This window comes from Podarcis melisellensis, assembly GCF_964234715.1.
Source record: "Podarcis melisellensis genome assembly, chromosome: 5".
In the NCBI taxonomy this organism is placed as follows: domain Eukaryota; kingdom Metazoa; phylum Chordata; class Lepidosauria; order Squamata; family Lacertidae; genus Podarcis; species Podarcis melisellensis.
The window spans coordinates 97,364,405-97,384,689 of NC_138537.1; the positions used below are offsets into that span (position 1 = coordinate 97,364,405).

Here is a 20,285-nt window from a genome sequence, read left to right on the forward strand (position 1 = left end):
TGGTCAACCAAGACTCCTAGATCCTTTTCACATGTACTGCTCTCACGCCAGGTGTCCCCCATCTTGTATTTGTGCCTCTCATTTTTTTTGCCCATTTTTTCCCGTCCCCTTCTCACGGCAGACGGGCACTCGGCACATGCCCAGAAGAACCACCGACCTGGGCTCACTTTTCTTTTTAAAGAGAGCGGTGGCCCTTTTCCAGCCAGGCACGTGCTCAGAGCCACTCCCCGCCCCCGTTGCTCTTTGTTAAGGCGCTTGTTCCCCCTCGAAGGAGAGCCTTTGCTCCAGGCTACGGAGCCGAAGGTGCCGCGACGGAGAAGCCTGGCCCGCTGGCCCTAGTTCCAGCCCCTCCTGCCGCCGGACCCGCCCCTCGGCCTCCCACGCCATCGGCGGGCGCTGCGCTCCCTGGGCAGACCCTCCGGCCCCGGCGGGGATGCGCCTTTGCGCGCGCGCGCCCCGCCTCCCGTCACGTTGCGCTTGGCCGCGCCGGTGCGCCCCGCGGCGGGCTGCGTGTCTCCCGGGCCTCCGGGCGCCCGCCCTCCGCGCCTCGCCGCCGCCGCCGCCGCCTCCGTCCCGGGCGCGCCCATGTCCTCCCCGCCGGTGCGCTCGCCCACCCTGCGGCCGCACAGGATGAAGAAGGACGAGTCCTTCCTGGGCAAGCTCGGCGGCACGCTGGCCAGGAAGAAGAAAGCCCGAGAGGGTGAGCGGGGCGCCGGGAGGGAGGGCGGGCGGGCGGGGGGCCCGGGGCGCCCGGAGGACGAGGAGGAAGACCAGGCGGGCTTCCGTGCGGGGTGGGGGGACTCGCGCAGCCCTCGCTCGTGGCTGCCCTAGAAGGGGGCTTAGGATCGCAGCTGCGCGCTGCCTCGGTCTCCGCTCGGAATGCGGAGCTCCCAGCCCAGCCCGCCGCCCTCGGATTATTTCCATTTGTCTGGAAACTTTCCTCGCGGCGCTGCTGGTTTCTGGTGGAGGAAGCCAGGACAATGAAGTTCCCCAGGAGTTCTCTTCTGTCTCCTGTAAGACGAGCGAGGCTTCCGCGGGGTGATGCGCGGGGTAGATGAGTGCCAAATGTCTGTGCCAGTGGGCGCAACGGGCTCCCCTTGGAGGAGCAGCTCAGATCTCACTTGCGCTGCAAACGGGTAGCTCTCTTTGTAAACTCCTGTATCTTCCTGCCTCTTCAATTTGGGAATACAGTGGTACCTCGGGTTACATATGCTTCAGGTTACAGACTCCTCTAACCCAGAAATAGTGCTTCAGGTTAAGAACTTTGCTTCAGGATGAGAACAGAAATTGTGCTCCAGTGGCATGGTGGCAGCAGGAGGCCCCATTAGCTAAAGCGGTGCTTCAGGTTAAGAACAGTTTCAGGTTAAGAACGGACCTCCAGAACAAATTAAGTACTTAACCCAAGGTACCACTGTAATGATGCCTTTCTCCCGCACTCGGTTGTTGTAAAGGTGATCAAGAAATGATATCATTGGTGATTTGCGAGGAGGGAAACAGGTTCCCACCCTTCTCTGGAGGGCTTCCATGTCTTTGATAGCTGCACTGCAGGCAGAAATGGCAGGGGAAGCTTTTCCTGCTATGGTATCATAGAATCATAGAGTTGGGAGGGACCCCTAGGGTCATCTAGTCCAACCCCTTGCAAGGCCGGAATCTCAACACATGGTCACCCATCCAATCAAAAACTTTTTTTATTGTTGCTGCTAAAGGCACAGATGGAAGCACGTTGGGGGAAAGGAATGTGGCAACTTGGTGCTTCAAATATAGGTCATGGTTAGTGTAGAGAGACAACTTATCAAAGTATGCAAGAGGTTAGCGGACTCGCACACATATAATGTGAGGGCCTAGAATAAAAGGGTGGGGGAGGGTGAAGGGTTCCCACCCTCTCTTTAGAGAGAAGGGAAGCATTGAACAAGCCATTCTTTGAAATCTTTAGATGAATAAATCAGAATCCTTTGACTAATTTCACATTGTAGCCGAGACGTATTTAAATGGATGTATTTCTTAACCACCCCAGAAATTGGAACAAGTGCTCAATAAATAGCAAATATGATTTAACCTCTGCACAGACTTTGTGCAAACAAATGGGGATGGATGCTCAACAAATCGCTTGTCTGAAGGAGTCCTTGCTGGAGGAGGATGCGGTGTTGCACAACTACAGCTCTCCTCACCATTGGACATCCCTGAGGGCCAGAGATTTCCTATCCCTGAGCTAAATTTCATTGCATCTTACTACCACCTGATGGGGGTTTAAGCACGGGTGGAAAGGTTGCTTGTCAAAAAGATACCCTTGAGCTAAACCCAACTCCACAAAAATTGCTCTACTCTGTCTTGAAATGCACACCATTGCACACCAGTGCTAATTCACCACTGTATAGGCTAGTGGTATTTTCTCTCCGGGGATGTGGGTGGCGCTGTGGGTTAAACCACAGAGCCTAGGACTTGCCGATCAGAAGGTTGGCAGTTCGAATCCCCGTGACGGGGTGAGCTCCTGTTGCTTGGTCCCTGCTTCTGCCAACCTAGCAGTTCGAAAGCACGTCAAATTACAAGTAGATAAATAGGTACCGCTCCGGCGGGAAGGTAAACGTCGTTTCCGTGCGCTGCTCTGGTTTGCCAGAAACCGTGCGCTGCTCTGGTTTGCTGACCACATGACCCGAAAGCTGTACGCTGGCTCCCTTGGCCAGTAAATTGAGATGAGCGCCGCAACCCCAGAGTCGGTCACGACTTGACCTAATGGTTAGGGGTCCCTTTACCTTTTTATTTACTCTCAACCTCCCCAGCTCCAGTTATTTATATGCAACTTTTTTCACAAGTAAATCTGTTCTCAAAGCAGTTCACGGGGGGGGGGGGGGAAGTGGCTTACACCTCCCAGTCCTATTCATGTCTATTTGGAAGTTCAATGTGAAGAAACGGGAGCATTGGGTGTCTTTTAGGGCACATTCCCCATTCATACGGGGCAATTGTGATGCCAGCAGATCTGATAAGTGTCTTGCAGACAGAAGGTGGCAGGTTCAGTCCCTGGTGTACTGGTATAGACTCCTGCCTTGAAGCCCTGGAGGACTCCTGTTGGTCAGCGGGTAGAGTAGACCGTCCTGAGTTAGAAGGAGCAACTTACTTTGAGGGAAGCTGCCCAGACTGGCTGACACAACCCATTCAGATGGGTAGGGAACAAATTATTAATAAATTTCCAAGTCATAAGTTGAGTTTGTTGTTGTGAAAGTTGCACAGGGTTTAGAAAAATGTTGCAATGAACACATGAGGACTAAGCTGCAGTCAACTGGCAGGAAATCCAGCAGTCACTTCCTTCAGTTCTGTCTGTTTTGATTTCTGAGCTGATCAAAAATGTTCTTGGCTTTGATGTAAAAGATTGGGGAAGTGTTACCAGCATTCTTTTGAATGGCTATTGAAACAACTCATTTTAAATGAACTTAACAGTGGAGCACTTAGGTCCTATTTAAACGTAATGCCTTGTAAGAAAACTCATCTGTTTCCTGGACTTCCTTGCCTACGCTTAGTGTTGGCGTGCCAGGGAGCGTGTGCCAGGGGAGCATGGCACCAGCATGTGACCTTTGCAAGCAGAACAGTTGAACTTTAAGCATGGAACCAGTTTCATGGCATTCACTAAGGGCTGCCCCAGATGGCATCTGAATTAGGATATTTACTTGGAAAAATTCTGCAGAATTTCCAGGGACTTGTTTAGGATGGCACCCTGATGGAGCCTGACCTTAAACATGTTCCTTTGGAAATTAAGTCCCACTGAGTGCAGGAGGACTTACTCCATTGTAAGCATGCTGAGAACTGTAGTTTTCATTGCCTCTTAATTTCAAGAAGATAAACACAAGCACATAGCTTCCCAATGTGGATTAAAGGAAGTTGCTTCCCTTCCCCCTCCCTTTCCTGCCGGACTTCCTAGCTTGCCACATTTCCTTTCATTATTAACATTTTGAAATGCAAAGTTTTGCAGCTGTTTTCTCTAGATCATTGTTCCCAAGCTGTAAAATGATGTGCTTAGAGCTGGGGCTTAATTTGATCCAGCGCTTGCCAGCAGTGATGGAAAGACTCGCTCAAGGTTATTGCCCATTAATCTGTTGTTCAGTTTCCCATACAGACCAATGCTGGTGAGTCACTTTGGCCTTTGTGCCCTTTCTGATGCCCTGGGCATCAGCAAACTTTTTCAGCAGGGTGCCGGTCCATTGTCCCTCAGACCTTGTGGGGGGCCGGACTATATTTTTTTTGGGGGGGGAGAGAACAAATTCCTATGCCCCACAAATAATCCAGAGATGCATTCTAAATAAAAACACACATTCTACTCATGTGAAAACACGCTGATTCCTGGACCGTCCGCGAGCCGGATTGAGAAGGCGACTGGGTTGGCCCTGGCCCCCGTGCCTTAATTTGCGTACCCATGCGCCTAGGTCGTAGAAAGGTGTCAGCTGAGGGTAGGGTGAGTGATTGTATGAATGCAATGGGCCTCATACACAGTTGCAGAGGAATTATTGGTCCTCATGGGCAGTGGCGTAGCATGGGGGGTGCAGGGGGGGCCGGCCGCACCGGGCACAACATCTGGGGGGGGCGCAGCTCTCTGCCCAAGTGCTAAAATCCATGGGTTAGGGGGAGCAAATTACTTGCCTTGCCCTGGGTGCTGACAATCCACGCTACGCCACTGCTCATGGGAAGGCAGCAAATTGACCAGAGCAGTCAACCGCGTGTGGATACACACAAGATTCTTTAATGTTTGTTTCTCATGACCCACTGACTCAGGCTTGTGGGATCTACTTTGTGTTTTATTTGAAAGAACCTTATGATCCACCAGTAAGAGCCAGGTGCGGAAGATAAACACTCCGGATTAAAGAGCTGGGTGTGTTTGAGCAGCTGCTGAGCAGAGGGCTTTGAGTGTGAGTGCCAGGATGGACCTGGATCCACAGTCCTTCTGCCCACAAATCACTTCCTTGACTTTTCTTTGTTTCAGCTGATTAATTTCCATTTGGGATTCATTTTCTTGTTGCCATTGTCAAACAATTGGGAGCCAGAAATCTTTGCCTATTTAATGTATGTTAGTCAGAGATCTCCCAGGAGATCCCTGTCTATGGCCTCCCACTCTTGCACTAACTGTTTTCCCATGTATTACTGTGGTGTCCATGCACATGCACTTAAAATTACTGTGCCATGACCATCCTGGTATCTTTGGAACCCTTTGTCTTAATAGAAGATCTTCCCTGATCTTTCCTTTCCAGAGAGTCCCAAGGCAGGCAATTCACACTTCAGTCGTCTACCTTAAAGTACCTTAAACCTTAGAGTAAAGGTTTGTGTGAAACAGTCTCATTTGAAAGCTGAATGGAACAACAGGTGAATGTTGTGTTGTTTATGTGAAGGTCCTTCTTGGGTTGTAAAAGTTTGCCTTGTAACTGAGCACGCACAGTCCATAATGCTGGATCCTGCTTCCTGTGAATTTATTGCTGCACTCAGCAACTGCCAAGTGCGCTGGGTTCTGCTGAGTTTGGCTGTTGTTTTGCCAGGTTTTGCCAGGCTGTGTTAGGAGCGCTGCTTTTTGGCTAGAGGAATCTTCTCAGCTGAATTGATGCCGCTTCTTTAATTAGCTGGGAACAAAGTGGACTTCCTTAGTAAGCAGCAGTGTGCTTTTTTTCTTTTCTTTTGATAGGAGTAGCTTAACCAACGAGGCTGAATTTGGGTTTAGGCTGTTGAAGTTGTTAAGCGGGGAAACACAAGGGATGGCAAAAGCAGAGAGGGGAGTGGCAATGGCAAAAGAGGAGGGTTTGCAAAGGGTGAACAAAAGCAACTGCAAGCTTGGTTAGGCTTGGATGCTGCTGCAATCATTTCTATCGCACCTTTCTTCCAAGGAGCTCAATGGGACGCCCATAGCTTATGTTCTCTTCATTTTATCTTCACAACAGCCTGTGAGATAGGATAGAGCAATGGAGACAATGTCTGGCCCGATGTCACCCAGTGGACTTCATGGCTGAGTGGGGAGTTGAGTCTTGGTCTCCCAGGTCCTGGTCCAGCACTAACCACTATACCTGAGATTGAGAATCCTAGAATCATAGAGTTGGAAGAGACCACAAGGGCCATCGAGTCCAACCCCCTGCCAAGCAGGAAACACCATCAGAGCACTCCTGACATATGGTTGTCAAGCCTCTGCTTAAAGACCTCCAAAGAAGGAGACTCCACCACACTCCTTGGCAGCAAATTCCACTGTCGAACAGCTCTTACTGTCAGGAAGTTCTTCCTAATGTTGAGGTGGAATCTTCTTTCTTGTCGTTTGGATCCATTGCTCCGTGTCCGCTTCTCTGGAGCAGCAGAAAACAACCTTTCTCCCTCCTCTATGTGACATCCTTTTATATATTTGAACATGGCTATCATATCACCCCTTAACCTCCTCTTCTCCAGGCTAAACATGCCCAGCTCCCTTAGCCGTTCCTCATAAGGCATCGTTTCCAGGCCTTTGACCATTTTGGTTGCCCTCCTCTGGACACGTTCCAGTTTGTCAGTGTCCTTCTTGAACTGTGGTGCCCAGAGCTGGACACAGTACTCCAGGTGAGGTCTGACCAGAACAGAATACAGTGGCACTATTACTTCCCTTGATCTAGATGCTATACTCCTATTGATGCAGCCCAGAATTGCATTGGCTTTTTTAGCTGCCGCGTCACACTGTTGGCTCATGTCAAGTTTGTGGTCAACCAAGACTCCTAGATCCTTTTCACATGTACTGCTCTCAAGCCAGGTGTCACCCATCTTGTATTTGTGCCTCTCATTTTTTTTGCCCAAGTGCAATACTTTACATTTCTCCCTGTTAAAATTCATCTTGTTTGTTTTGGCCCAGTTCTCTAATCTGTCAAGGTCGTTTTGAAGTGTGATCCTGTCCTCTGGGGTGCTAGCCACCCCTCCCAGTTTGGTGTCATCTGCAAATTTGATCAGGATGCCCTTGAGTCCATCATCCAAGTCGTTGATAAAGATGTTGAATAAGACCAGGCCCAAGACAGAACCCTGTGGCACCCCACTAGTCACTCTTCTCCAGGATGAAGAGGAACCATTGATGAGCACCCTTTGGGTTCGGTCAGTCAGCCAGTTACAAATCCACTGAGTGGTAGCATAGTCAAGACCGCATTTTACCAGCTTCTTTACAAGAATATCATGGGGCACCTTGTCAAATGCCTTGCTGAAATCAAAATTATGGGGTCAAATGAAATCCAATACCCCCCCTTCCCAGAAACACTTTTAAAAGGCCATAAAAGGCCTGGTTAGAAAGAAACATTTTTGCCTGGTGCAGCAGAATCAAGGACCAGGGATGATGGGAGTTGTAGTCCAACAGCTTCTGGAGGGCCACTGCTTCCACATCCCTGATGCAAAGTAATGTTAAAGTAAAAAGTGCTTTTGAACATGCAGAGTCCCTGAGACATTGCCCCCCCCCCCCACCTGATATGGAACAGTCTGATGTGGCACAGCAGAGGCCACGTTTTACCAGACCTGGTGAGAGCTACCTGGCCCTGAAGAGATGGCATGTAGAGAGTCTACAAAGGGGGTTGTTTTGATGAGTATTGATGAACCATGGACAGTATTTGAAATACAGCACTGAGGCATCTTCCATTTACATACAGACTTAGCAAATTGATTGGGCTTCTTGGCATTGCAAACTTTTGCGTAAGTATAGCAGATAGAACGCTAGACTTGGACCAGGAGCCCTGGATTCAAATCCTTGATTAGCTATGAAGTGTATATGGTGACCTTGGGCCAGTCTCCAAATCTCTACAATATTTACAGTACCTTGTTGGCTGTTGTGAGGATAAATTGGAATAACCTTACAAGGATATTACCCGGGATAATCCCAAACCATTAATGACAAAATTAGCATGGGTAGTTTAAGCTGTATATTGAGAGTTTCTTTCTACTGGACACAAAAATGTGTTTTATTTTAAGTGTGTGTGTATGAGAAAGGAAGCCTTTTGTCTCTGGTTTCACTGAGATAATTTTCTCCCTTCTTTATTTTTCTTTTAACCACATAGTGGAAAATTCCGCAGAAGTTCCTTGGCTATAACACACACACACACACACACACACACACACACACACACACACACACACACACAAACACACACACACACACGTATGTTAAAATTCCACTATACTAAAGTGTGTATATTGTGGGAGAAGGCTAATACAGTAGTTCAAATGCATTTTGAAATTTCATTGTCCTCTATCTTAATGCAACTTTGGGATTGGGATTAGAAAGGTGTGGTTCAAAATTGGGCACGCAATTCGGAGACCTTTGGGTAAACACCTGCCTTTTACAAGTTACAATTTGAAGAGTTAAACTACAAAACCCAAAGCATAGAAAGAGACTTTCTGAAGCTTAGAGAGAAACTTTCAGAAGCTGGCTTGGGCAGAGTCTTTCTGTGGCTTCCCCTGGTTATAGTAGAATACAGTGGTACCTTGGGTTAAGTACTTAATTTGTTCTGGAGGTCTGTTCTTAACCTGAAACTGTTCTTAACCTGAAGCACCACTTTAGCTAATGGGGACCTCCTGCTGTTGCCATGCCGCCGGAGCACGATTTCTGTTCTCATCCTGAAGCAAAGTTCTTAACTCAAGGTACTATTTCTGGATTAGCGGAGTTTGTAACCTGAAGCGTATGTAACCCAAGGTACCACTGTAGTGGAGAATTAGTAAATATGCTGCAGAGACTGAACCTGGGAGCTATTCTATGTCACATTGCTAAAAACCCAATTCAGTAGAACTGGAGGAAGCCATTTATGCATGTTTACTCATAATTAAGTCTCATTGTGCGCAGGAGTGTGTTTAGGACTGCACCCATCAAATGATGGTTTGCTCCACGTCAAGCGCAGGGAAAAGGGAATTGGGATGCTGTGAGCTCAAGGCTTGCTTCTGCTCACTTGTTTTCTGAATAGACTGGTTGTGTGTACTTCTTCCTGGCTCATCTGTTGGGATACAACTTTCACCCTTTTGCTAAGTCCTCAACTTCATCATCTGCTCACTTTGTCTGGAAATAATGTCTAAGCTTCACTGGGAAGACAGTTGCTGTTATGCCTGAAATAATTTTCAAACTGCTCTGCTGCATTTGGAGAATGTACTGCAGTGGTAATTTGCTCGAAAACTCTCCTGCCAAGAAAGGAACTTGGAAAGTGTAAGAAAGTAACGGTGTGTGTGTGTTTCCAGAACCGTGAAAGAAAATTCTACAGCTCTCTTATTTTATCCCAGGCTCAGTGAGATTTATTTTCTACATAGGCCCATTAAATTCCTACTAATGCCATTCAGACATTTCGGGATCTTGAGGAAAGAGTGCCAAAATTAAATAACCCCGTTTACTAACCAGGGGAGCCTGTGTTTTACTGGTCTTTTCCTGGTTTTAGCATCTAGTCCGCTAGATGACATCGCAAGGGATTGTTGCCTTAGGAGAGTGAGAAAAATTCTCAGGAATGACTCACACCATCACTTCTTTAATCTTCTACCCTCGGGCAGGAGATATAGAAGTATAATCAGCCGTACCAACAGGCTAAAAAATAGCTTCTATCCATGGGCTGTTGGGCTGCTGAACAAAAAAGAACATAGCGAAATTGACTTGCGAGGTGGTGTGTTGTTTGAGAAGAGATTGAGTGTTTGGGGGTGGGACGGAGGCTCGTTTAATTTCATTATACACAGGCATTATTATTATTATTATTATTATTATTATTATTATTAGCTGTGCCTTCCCAGGTAACTAGCATAGCAAAACCCATGGCGCAATGTCATTGCTTTCTTTTCCAGCTGCTGTATCCTGGTGAGCATCTCTGGTGCCTAACCATGGTTCAGCAAGGCTGTTGGATTTGGACATAACGCCAAGGCAATGTTAGAAAACAAGCCAAGGCTCATAAGCCAACAGCAACCATGGCTTAACATTGTGCTTTGCCGCCAGAAAGCAATCCATGGTTAGCCTCTTGGATGGGTTCAGACATTCAGACAAATTACACTTTGGCTAAATCAGCCGTGGCTTATCATAGGTGCAAGCCAGGCCATTATTCCCAAACTTGCCAGGCCTAGCTGGTTGCAGCTTGCTGGGGGGAAATGCACATAAACAGGAGAAGGGTGGAGCATGTTTTATCATCTTCTGCCTAGCCTTCCTGCACAGTCACTTGTGTTCCCCAAACTGTGCCTATCCTTCAAATTCTTAACAATTACTCAAGATGTTGCAAGTAATGCATTGCAGTTGGACTTCTGCAAACTGAAGCAGGGGTGGAATCAACTTTTGTCCTTTCTCCCTGACCTCGGATTGACCATCCTTTTTAGCAGTGAGTTCTGTGGTCTTGTAATGATTTATTTCTCCTCCTTCCTTTTGCTTTTAAGCCGTTGCAGTGTAGATATGTGTTCCTTTGCAGCACATCTACACAAAGATGTTCTGTTGGAAACATGGGGCTTTTCCAGGTTGAATGGATCTGCTGCTGTTGCTGAATTGGTGAACTTGATCAAAACAGCTTATTTATAAGAGCCAACAGCTTTAATCCTTGGGGAGAACTAATCCTAACATATGCCCACTTTGTTGGGAATATAAAAGAATAGGGAGCTGAGGTTGCTTATTGCATTCCAGATACAGAGTTAATTTGATAAAACCGGGCTGAATGTGCTTTGGGTTGTTAGCTGGTGCCATGGAGGAGCAGTTTGCTCATCATTGGCTCTCATTGTTTTGGAGGTTAAGAGGGGGAAATGAAAACGGGCAAAGTGATTTGATCACTTTGTGGAGTTTTGATCTCTGGTAGTTTGTTCACAAATGGAATTCAACTCTTCAGTCATGAGCCAATGGATTTAGAAGTCTGAACGATGATAACTGTTACCACCAACGTCCGCCGCAGTTTCCAGAGTGACACCCCAAATGAAAGAGCCCTGCCCTGAGGAGCTTACAGACTAGAACATTTTGCCTGAGGGTGAGGCAAAGGCGGAAAGAAAGCAGCCCAGGTAACAAGGGATGGATATGAGAAAGTGCCGTTGTATCAATCTAAGCCTTATTGCAGGTGGCAGATAGGTATTGAGATGGCCATGCCAAGGGCCTCATGGGAAAAGAGGGGTTTGAAGAAGGGGGGGGCATGCTCCCACTGCTGTTGGACTCCAGCGCTCAGCCCATGTAGGCAGCATGGCCAGCAATGTTAGGATAATAGTCTCTCAAGATTTGGAGGGCACCAGGCTGACTCCCTTCCTCCCCCCACAGATATTTATTAAAGTTTTCACAATCCAATAAAAATAGTTTCTAGAACAAATAGAATCAAAAAGATAAGAAAGAGAGGAGAGATAGAACAAGAAAGGGGAAAAGAAAGGAACAGAGAAATAAGAAACATAAAAATAACACCAGTAATAATCATAAAAAAACACAAAATTATATGTATACAGTGGTACCTCGGGTTAAGTACTTAATTCGTTCTGGAGGTCCGTTCTTAACCTGAAACTGTTCTTAACCTGGAGACCACTTTAGCTAATGGGGCCTCCCATTGCTGCTGTGCCGCTGGAGCACAATTTCTGCTCTCATCCTGAAGCAAAGTTCATAGAATCATAGAATCATAGAGTTGGAAGAGACCCCAAGGGCCATCGAGTCCAACCCCCTGCCAAGCAGGAAACACCATCAGAGGACTCCTGACATATGGTTGTCAAGCCTCTGCTTAAAGACCTCCAAAGAAGGAGACTCCACCACACTCCTTGGCAGCAAATTCCACTGTCCAACAGCTCTTACTGTCAGGAAGTTCTTCCTAATGTTGAGGTGGAATCTTCTTTCTTGTAGTTTGGATCCATTGCTCCGTGTCTGCTTCTCTGGAGCAGCAGAAAACAACCTTTCTCCCTCCTCTATGTTCTTAAAGTTCTTAACCCGAGGTACTAGTTCTGGGTTAGAAGAGTCTGTAACCTAAAGTGTATGTAACCTGAAGCGTATGTAACCCGAAGTACCATTGTATAGCCCTCTGTCATAATTATGCCTTGACCTTCAATCCGCATACAAAGAAGCGAGTCTTCCACTGGATGTAGCTCTTCCTGGATCTGAAAGCGCTGTGGAAGCAATGGCCATCCAATTCGGAGACACAGAAAGGTACAAAGAAGCACAGAAACTGCACTGGGTGTTGCTCATGTACCCAAATTACAATTTCAAGTTTCTCCAGGATGGAGGTGGAAACTGTTTCCATTCTACAAATGAAGAAAAATGAGGTTGTCAGTTGATGGAATTTACTGTTTGTAAAAATCTCAATTCTTCTGGTTACCTGCAAGGAGTAAAAATCTCCAGGTGACCAGAGTGGGAAGCTTTTGAACACGGGAGATGACCTGGTCCTTGCTTTCTCTCCTGTCTCCTGTCTGCCAGAAATGACTGACACATGCCAGCAGGTGGGCTGGAAGAGAACTCAACAGAGGGCTGGTTACTTTGAGGGACCTCTTTGACAAGGCCAGGAAGTTCGCTACTGCAACTCTCCAAGAGGACTGCAACTATCCTTTATGCTCTCCTAAAAGCCGAGCAGCGCACCATTGTGGCTTCACTTAGGCGGAAGATACTGTGTCCTCTGTCCCATAATTAGCCGCTCTATTCAACATCATCATGACAGCTGCTGTTTTCCAATACTGCGAGGTTCAGACCTTGGATCAGAAATAACTGCAGCTAAAATTAAATAGCAGTTATCACCCGGCTTCCTTTTCCAAGCAGCCAGACTGCTGATGGCCATTAAGAAGAAACTTGATTGTTAGGATATAGAAAGCGGCTGCAGCAAACTTCAAAGTGCTGCTGGCTTTGAACTTTGGGGTTTTTCGTCTGCTGTAGACAGGGAAATTGCAGCTTGTTTGTCTAAGAGTATTTTGTAAGGTGTGATTAAAAGGGAGGAAGGGGTTAAAAGCAATTTTTAAACATAGAATGGTAGAGTCCCTGAAGAGCAACTAGTCCAACCCCCTTCAATGCAGGAATATGCAGCCATCCCATATGGGGATTGAACCTTCAACCTTGGGGTTGTCAGCAGCACACTGTAGCCAACTTCTCATATTAACGGTATCTGAGGGCTAATTCCCTGTGGATTCTTACTGTGCTGTTATGTTAACTGTTGTGACGTGGGGTTTGTGATTTCAGCTCTCTTGACATAATATGCTGGAGACAGTTCTCTAGTAACACTTCTTTATTCAAGCAAACAAGACTGAGACTGAGGAGGGGAGAGCTACATTTATAGGGACAGGGAACTAACTAGAAAGGATACATTTGGAGGGAACAATCTCAGGCAATCACAGTCCTGCCTTTTGGAGGAAACCAATAAGACAGAGGATCCAAATACAGCAGCTTAAATGAACCAATAGTAGCTGTACCCTCTGGAACCAAAAGGCGGTTACTTTACCCTAATGCAATACAGACAATAATAATACAGATATAAAATCCTTTGACTCAATACACAACATTAACATAGAGAGGAAGGAACCATGACAGTTGCCCCATGACTGCCATTCCTTTATCCATCTGTTATTGGAGCCTGGTGAGGTGGTGATGGCAAATAATTTTATTATCTATTCATTTTTAAAATAAAAAATATTGCCCTTCAATGTAAATATTTCCAGGGCAGCGCACAATGTTAAAATTATTTAAAACTGATCTCCAAGAGACAGTTGCTGATGTCTTCAACATCTCAACCTCCAGATGTTGTTGGACTCCAAGTCCCATCGCTTCAGACCATGGACCAGGCTGGCTGGGGCGGAGGGAAGGAGCCGGCAGGCTGTAACTTGAACTTGGTCCAGATGGTGCTGAATCTCCTCCTTCCACTGAGGGACACCTGGGGCAGAGAGTAGGTTGGTGCCCTTGAGTGGTGTAATAGTTAGAGGGTTGGACTAGGACCTGGCAGACACGGGTTCAAATCCCCACATGGCCCAAAACCCTAAAATGTATTTTATATAATCGACTTCTTATTTTTATTTCTATTCTTTGCATGTCGTATTGTTGTTTTATTGCTATGGCCGAGGCTGACGCAAATAAAGATTCACTCCTTCATTCCCCACATGGCCACGGGGTGACCTTGGGGGCCACTGTCTCTCAGCCTAGCCTACCTCACAGGGTTGTTGCCTGGATTGAAGGAGAAGGGGCAGACATTGTACACCACCTTGAGCTCCTTGGAGAAAAAAAGAGAGAGATAAACGCAGTGAATGAATGAATAAAAAGTTGGTTTCTCCTACAGCAAATGGTTGATATCTCGGTGCATGTGGGTGGGGGAATAAAGGGGTTGCTATGGCTGGGGAGCGGGGGGACTCTTGTAGGGGGGACTCAGTTTTTCGCACCCTGGGCAGCCTCCACACCCGGAAATCCCACAGAGGTGAAAGTGTGATGTGGGGCAGTTGCAGAGGAGCTCTTGCACCCCAGAGGTCTTTGCAACGCTCAGAGCCAGGCTCTCCACACAGCATAATGACAGTCTTACCTCACAAACCGGCAGCAAGAGGAGAAGGGCCTCCTCCCTCTGTTCAGGCTCGGAGAAAGTGGCGGAGGATTGGGCTGTGGTGCGGACAGCCCGTTCTTCGTTCTTCGTGCGTTTTGCCCTGCCCTGCCATGTGCTTCTCTTCCACCCTCCTCTTCCCACCCCTCGCAACTGCTGCCGCCCGGCCGTCTCCTCCCATGTCACTGTGACCAAATTAACCCAGGCTTGCAGGTCAGTCCCTGTCCATCTGCCTCCCTCCTTTTTAGACATTTGGGACTGTCCAAGGCTGGTCTGCAGCAATACGTAGCCTTACATTCCAAGGGGCCGGAATGGCAGGCCTGCTTTGTAAAAAACGCAAGAAAACAGGAGGTAGGAAAGTGTGTGACTCTCTACTAACAAATCCCCCCCCCCAACTTTTAGAACTACCTGCATGGAAGAGGAATATTTCCTGGCGGTGAACTTATCTTTTCCGTCCCAGAGCAAGTGGTAATGTGATGAGGTTTGGGAGTTTTCTTCATTGGGACATTTGATGTTCTCCTTGCCAGCTTAGTGCTTAGTTCAGAAATAGAGCACAGCTCAGCAGTCTTGGCAAGTGGGATTTAAAAATAAAAAAAATAAAATTAAGGACAGAGCATATTCTCTCTCTCCCCCACACCTGCCTGCTCTTTGTTGAATTGCAGAATGGGGAGGATCATTGGGCATGATTTATTTTTAGTTCCACATTTTAGTTCCTCTGCCAGCTTCCGAGTCCATGGGGGTGTTTGGGAAATGCAGGACATGATCTGTTCCAGAGATTGCAAATAGTTGAAGGTGGGGCGGGAGGGGAAGAGAAACCGAGGCCATTGATTTCAACAATAGAAAATGAGCTTGCTGATAACGACTGTATCAAAATGCGCTGTAATATGAGCCTGAGAGCATGCTTTGCGGTGGCGCAGTGATGCTAGATTGGCTCCGTCCGCACTCTTTGTTCGCTGGCACAACAACAACACTTCAGGTTAACTAGAGCTGTGTGTGCAAGTCTGTCCAAGTGCAGAGATATCACTGGTGTTGGACCCAGAACTAAGGCTATTTAAACGCACATCGTCATGATGTGATGATCACATTTGCAGCAGTTGTTGACATTATATGCGTAGGATTGCCACCTGAGCAGAAAGATCTGTTCCCATGGCTCTGGACCTGAAAAATACAGCATTCTGGCCTTCTGATGTTGGCAGATCAAGGCATAGGAGCAGGAGTTGGTTAAAGAGTTGGCAAACACCACATTGAAATCCTTCATTGGTCTTAGTTTATAGCCATAACATTTTCCATGTATTTCCCTCCTCAAGCAGTTTTTGGGCTTGAAGCAATTACTCTAAGGCAAAACACTTTTGAGGGAGCTAAAGTTAGACTTGCTAAGAAAACAGCATTGAGATCGGCAGAGTGGGATCGGTAAGAAATGGATATTTGCTGGGCCATTTTTGAAGTTTACAAATGTTTCGAACCCATTACTGGTTACATTCCAGGATGCAGTTTTGCTGACCAGTGCCAAAAAATAATAGTTGGCAATTTTGCTTCTGTTTCTTTAGCAAAATTATGCTGTAGAAAGAAGGAGCTTCATTTTATTCAGAACCCCCAGTTGCAAACTTCATCTGGCAAGCTGTTTGGAGGCCCAGTGGATTTTAAAAGGCCCACATGCAAAGTGCAGGATTGGCTTTGTGGTCTGTGCCTCATTCTTGAGGAATCCAGATATGCTTCATATCCTGCCATAATTTGGAATGAGCTCACATTTGAGTACAGTCATGAGGAAACCTGCTGTTAAATCATTGTACGCTCATCCCCTGGGGATTTGGTTTTGGCATCCAACACAAACGTTGCGTGTCTGTTATAAGAATTATAATTCTCATCCATTCAGCATGTGGGCAGATGGAGGTGTTCCGTTATTATTGGAGATGTTCTCTGCTCCCGAGTAATCCAACAGCAGGAAAAAGGTGGCGTATTTGCTCACTGCCCCCCTCCAGTGTCCAATATATGGGAGAGGAAGGTTAGAGCTGAGTGGATGTTTGAACGTAGAAATTGAAACATACAATTGTAGACTTGGAAGAGACTCCAGGGATCATTTAGTTCAACACACTGTGATGCACCAATCTCAACATCCATTTTGAAACCATACTAGACCCTGCTTACCTTTGTAAATGTGCTAGCACTTTTATTGATGCACCACTCAGAGGAATAGATTGCTCTTTACTTCTGAAATTTTAAACCAACGAGCTTGCTGGACTCATACATGGCTGTGTGCCTCATTATATGGGCCAGCTAAAGTCTCTCTTGTTTTCCCATTTAAATCTCCTTATTCATCTTGTGCTAATTAGGGCAGCAAATAATTGGTGTGAAGTACAAAGCACTGTGAACACTTGACAGCTCATGTTCTCTCTTCCCTTCCCACTCTGCAGAGCATCCTAGGAGACTTTTGCCCTCTTCACTCAGTGTTAGAAACTGAGGTATGAAAGCGAGGAGCTAAATGACACCTTAAACCTCGGTTACGGGCGCAACAACAGAATGTCTAGGCGCACTTTTTAATAACAAGAATACAAAGCTGAAAATGAAGGAACTTAAGCTAAAGTCTTATGTTCATTTTTCACATGATCTGGTCCTTCCCCAGCCCACCCCCTACTACTCTTAAGAGCAGGGGTCAGCAAACTTTTTCAGCAGGGGGCCAGTCCACTGTCCCTCAGACCTTGGGGGGGGGGCTGGACTATATATATATTTTTTGGGGGAGGGGAAATGATCAAATTCCTATGCCCCACAAATAACCCAGAGATGCATTTTAAGTAAAAGGACACATTCTACTCATGTAAAAACACACTGATTCCCGGATTGAGAAGGTGATTGGGCCGCATCCAGCTCCCGGGCCTTAGGTTGCCTACCCCTGCTTAAGAGGGTCTCTTCTCCAGTCTTCAGAGAGTGAGGGGGGTGGGCAGAAAAAGGTCCTTGCCTTCCACTCTGCAGTTTTAATCTGGAATCTGTGCCCAGAGCTCAGAAACTGCTTGCGCTAATGAAATTCCCTGCCACAAAATGTGCTTCTATTAAACCACCCATCTGTAATAATTAGCTATGAAACTATGTGCTGTGATGTCCTCATGTTTTTCCCTATCCTAGTTCCAGGTGGAATCTAGATACATATAAAAAAAATGTTCTAAACATCGCCATCTAGTGTCTTTGCAGTTAAAACACACTTAAAACGTTTTATTTGCAGCTGTATAGCTGAGTATTATGCCGTAGGTAAGTCAACTTGGTGTTTACTACATTACTGCTAAATAGCACTTACTTGTCAGCTTTGACCTCACTCAAAAGGAGCTTCAACTACCTTGTGCGTTGTGTGTTGTGACATCATCTCTCCAGTCCGTCATCTGATGGCTCCGGATAATATGAGGGGGAATGAAGCGAAGGGAGAAATAGTCTCTGGCTGTGTACACACCATACATTTAAAGCACATTCCCCGCACCCCCGAATCCCAGGAATTGTAGTTTGTTAAGGGTGCTGGGAATGGTAGTTCTCTGTGTGTGTGTGGGGGGGTACGCTACAGTTCCCAGGGTTCTTTGCAGGTGGGGGTGTGTGCTTTAAATGTCTTGTGTTTACACAGGCTCAAAAAGGCAGCTGCGGATTAGGAGGGCTGCAAACAGCCACAAGAGAGAGAGAGAGAGTTTCTGTGTGTTTGTGTGTGTGAGAGCAGGGGAGCTATTCACTAAAACAATTACATTCCACTGCAAAAATGAACCTGAGGAATGTTTGGCTGTACTCTGAATAAAAGTGAAGCAAATGGACAAACTGTGCATTTACTAATGTCTGTTGGGTTTCCCTTTTTTCCAGTGACTGACCTGCAAGAAGAGGGTAAAAATGCCATCAACGCGCCGATGTCCCCTGCTCTCCCTGATCTGCACCCGGAAGATACTTTACTCGGTACAGTATATAAATGCTACTTGTGGATTAAGAGGTCTAAACAAAAGAGCTTCAGTTACTGTGAGGAGGAGAACAGAGGGATCAGGCTTGACATAATCCATCTGGAAGAGTGCCAGTCAAGTGCTGGAGTTTTGTGGCGCAGCTTCGCTGACTTTTCCATCATTTGAGGTGGAGCCCCAGCATGCACTTCTTTCCCTCATTTTAAAATGCAGCGCTGCATAGCAGTGTCTGATGAAAAAGCACTGCAGTTCTACAATCAACATGATTGACTGGAACGGGAGTGCTAGCATTGCAACCAGGAAAGCTAATGTAATGTCTGAACGCAGCCTGAGAATCAGGGGGGAAGCCCTGACAATACAATGGAGTGACTGGAACAGGAGGAGAGAGAGAAACTGTTGTCTGGGGAGGTCACTTCCTGGTTCACGCTGGAGAAGCTATTTTTAAATGTTTCCCAAGTGGAGCAGAGTAACGCCGATGGTGAAATCCAGGATTTTAATCTGGCTGGGATTGGGCAACTGTGTGCTCATCCCACTCGCTCTCAAAACACTAGCAGTGGCAAAAGAGCAACACTCCTTTTCTTTGCATCCCAGTTCTCATTTAATGTAAAGTGATTTAAAAAATAAAAACCCATGGCATTGCCTGCGAATGCAAACTCCAAGCCAAATGCCAAAGGGGCAGTGACTGCGGAAGAGCTGATTTACAACACCCCTGCAGTGTTGTGTGTTACACCTCTGCATTGTTATCCATGACCCTTATCTCCCATTTTTGTGTGTTTTACTAGAGGAGAAGCATCTACAACAACCCTTTCATTTTAAGTTTTCCCTGGCCCAGCTGAACAGTCCATCATTATTGTGAATTGTGATGTGTTAGGTTGTTTCTTTTGCATGCTGAATGTTGTACTGTTGTTTTGTTGTGCATTAACTTGGTGTTAATTTAATTAGTGTGGTGGCATATACAGTAAGTACTTTACATAGATAGATAAATCAATAAATACTGCATAGTTTGTTGGCACACCTCTATTGCAGGCTTGAGGGCTGGGCTAAGAGACAGTAGCTTTCAGCAGCCCTAGGATGCAGTCCAGTGTTGTTGTTTTCAGGTGAGAGATGGGGTTCCTTATATTGCCTCCCAGGGCAACCAAATAATCAGTTGCTTGACGTAGCCTTGTGCTCCATTGACTCACAGACTGGTTGCACTTTTAAATGTTCAGAAAAAGTGCACACGATGTTCCAAGATAGAGTAGGAAATCTTGTCCCTGGTGCTAACTCTCTGTCCCCCAGATAACACACGCATGTCGGGAAAACACTGCAACTTTTTGCTGCAGGGCCCACTCATATAACTCTGAATACTGAATAGATTCAGCATCATATCAACTGAATGAGTCTGCTAGAACCATGCCTTGTGCCCCTCTTCTTTTAAAAAGAAGAAAGGGATATACATTTATGGACCTCTCTGGGAAGCATATTCTATGATACAGCAAATATTTCTTGCTCATCACCACAGACCGTTGTAAAACATGGATAAGTATACATTTATTTAAGATAAGAACAAAGTTAAAATAGACACCTGGGAATTACACTTACTTTGAGTTTAATCAAATTAATGAGTCACCTTTATAATCCACTGCCATTTGATTCAAAGTACTTGCTCGGATTTCTTGGCAAGAAAAAAGCTCATTTTAGCAAAAGCAAGGCTTAAGTGTCGAAGGAAGCCTTCCTTGTGCGAAGCCCCACCCAGGTTTGGGAACGGCATGTGCACCTTGGCTTCTGCATTCTGCTGTGCTCTGCATCTGCACTGCGGAGGGGGGAAGGGGAGGCCCCTTGGCGCCCTGTTTCAGCATCCAGCTGCAGCCGTGAAGCCTCAGCCATGGGGCAACACCATGCTTATTGTGTGACAGCTTCTGGACTGGAGCCACTCTGTCCAGGGGTATGTTCAGTAGCCATGGTA

The 20,285-nt window shown here is 46.4% G+C and overlaps 1 protein-coding gene across 3 annotated transcripts in view; it reads left to right on the forward strand.

The window, feature by feature from the left end:
• Positions 1 to 541: 541 nt before the first annotated feature.
• Positions 542 to 20,285, forward strand: part of PARVB (parvin beta) — a 38,952-nt gene continuing 19,208 nt past the window's right edge. Inside the window, exons 1-2 of one of the 3 annotated variants that reach the window (XM_081911836.1) lie at positions 542 to 700; positions 18,252 to 18,341. In XM_081911836.1, coding sequence (XP_081767962.1) covers positions 586 to 700; positions 18,252 to 18,341 — 205 coding nt within the window. In that variant the 5' untranslated portion in view covers positions 542 to 585. Of the gene's footprint in view, positions 701 to 10,181; positions 10,293 to 14,662; positions 14,775 to 18,251; positions 18,342 to 20,285 lie in introns of those variants that run through there. The other 2 variants (XM_081911838.1, XM_081911837.1) reach the window with 2 other exon arrangements.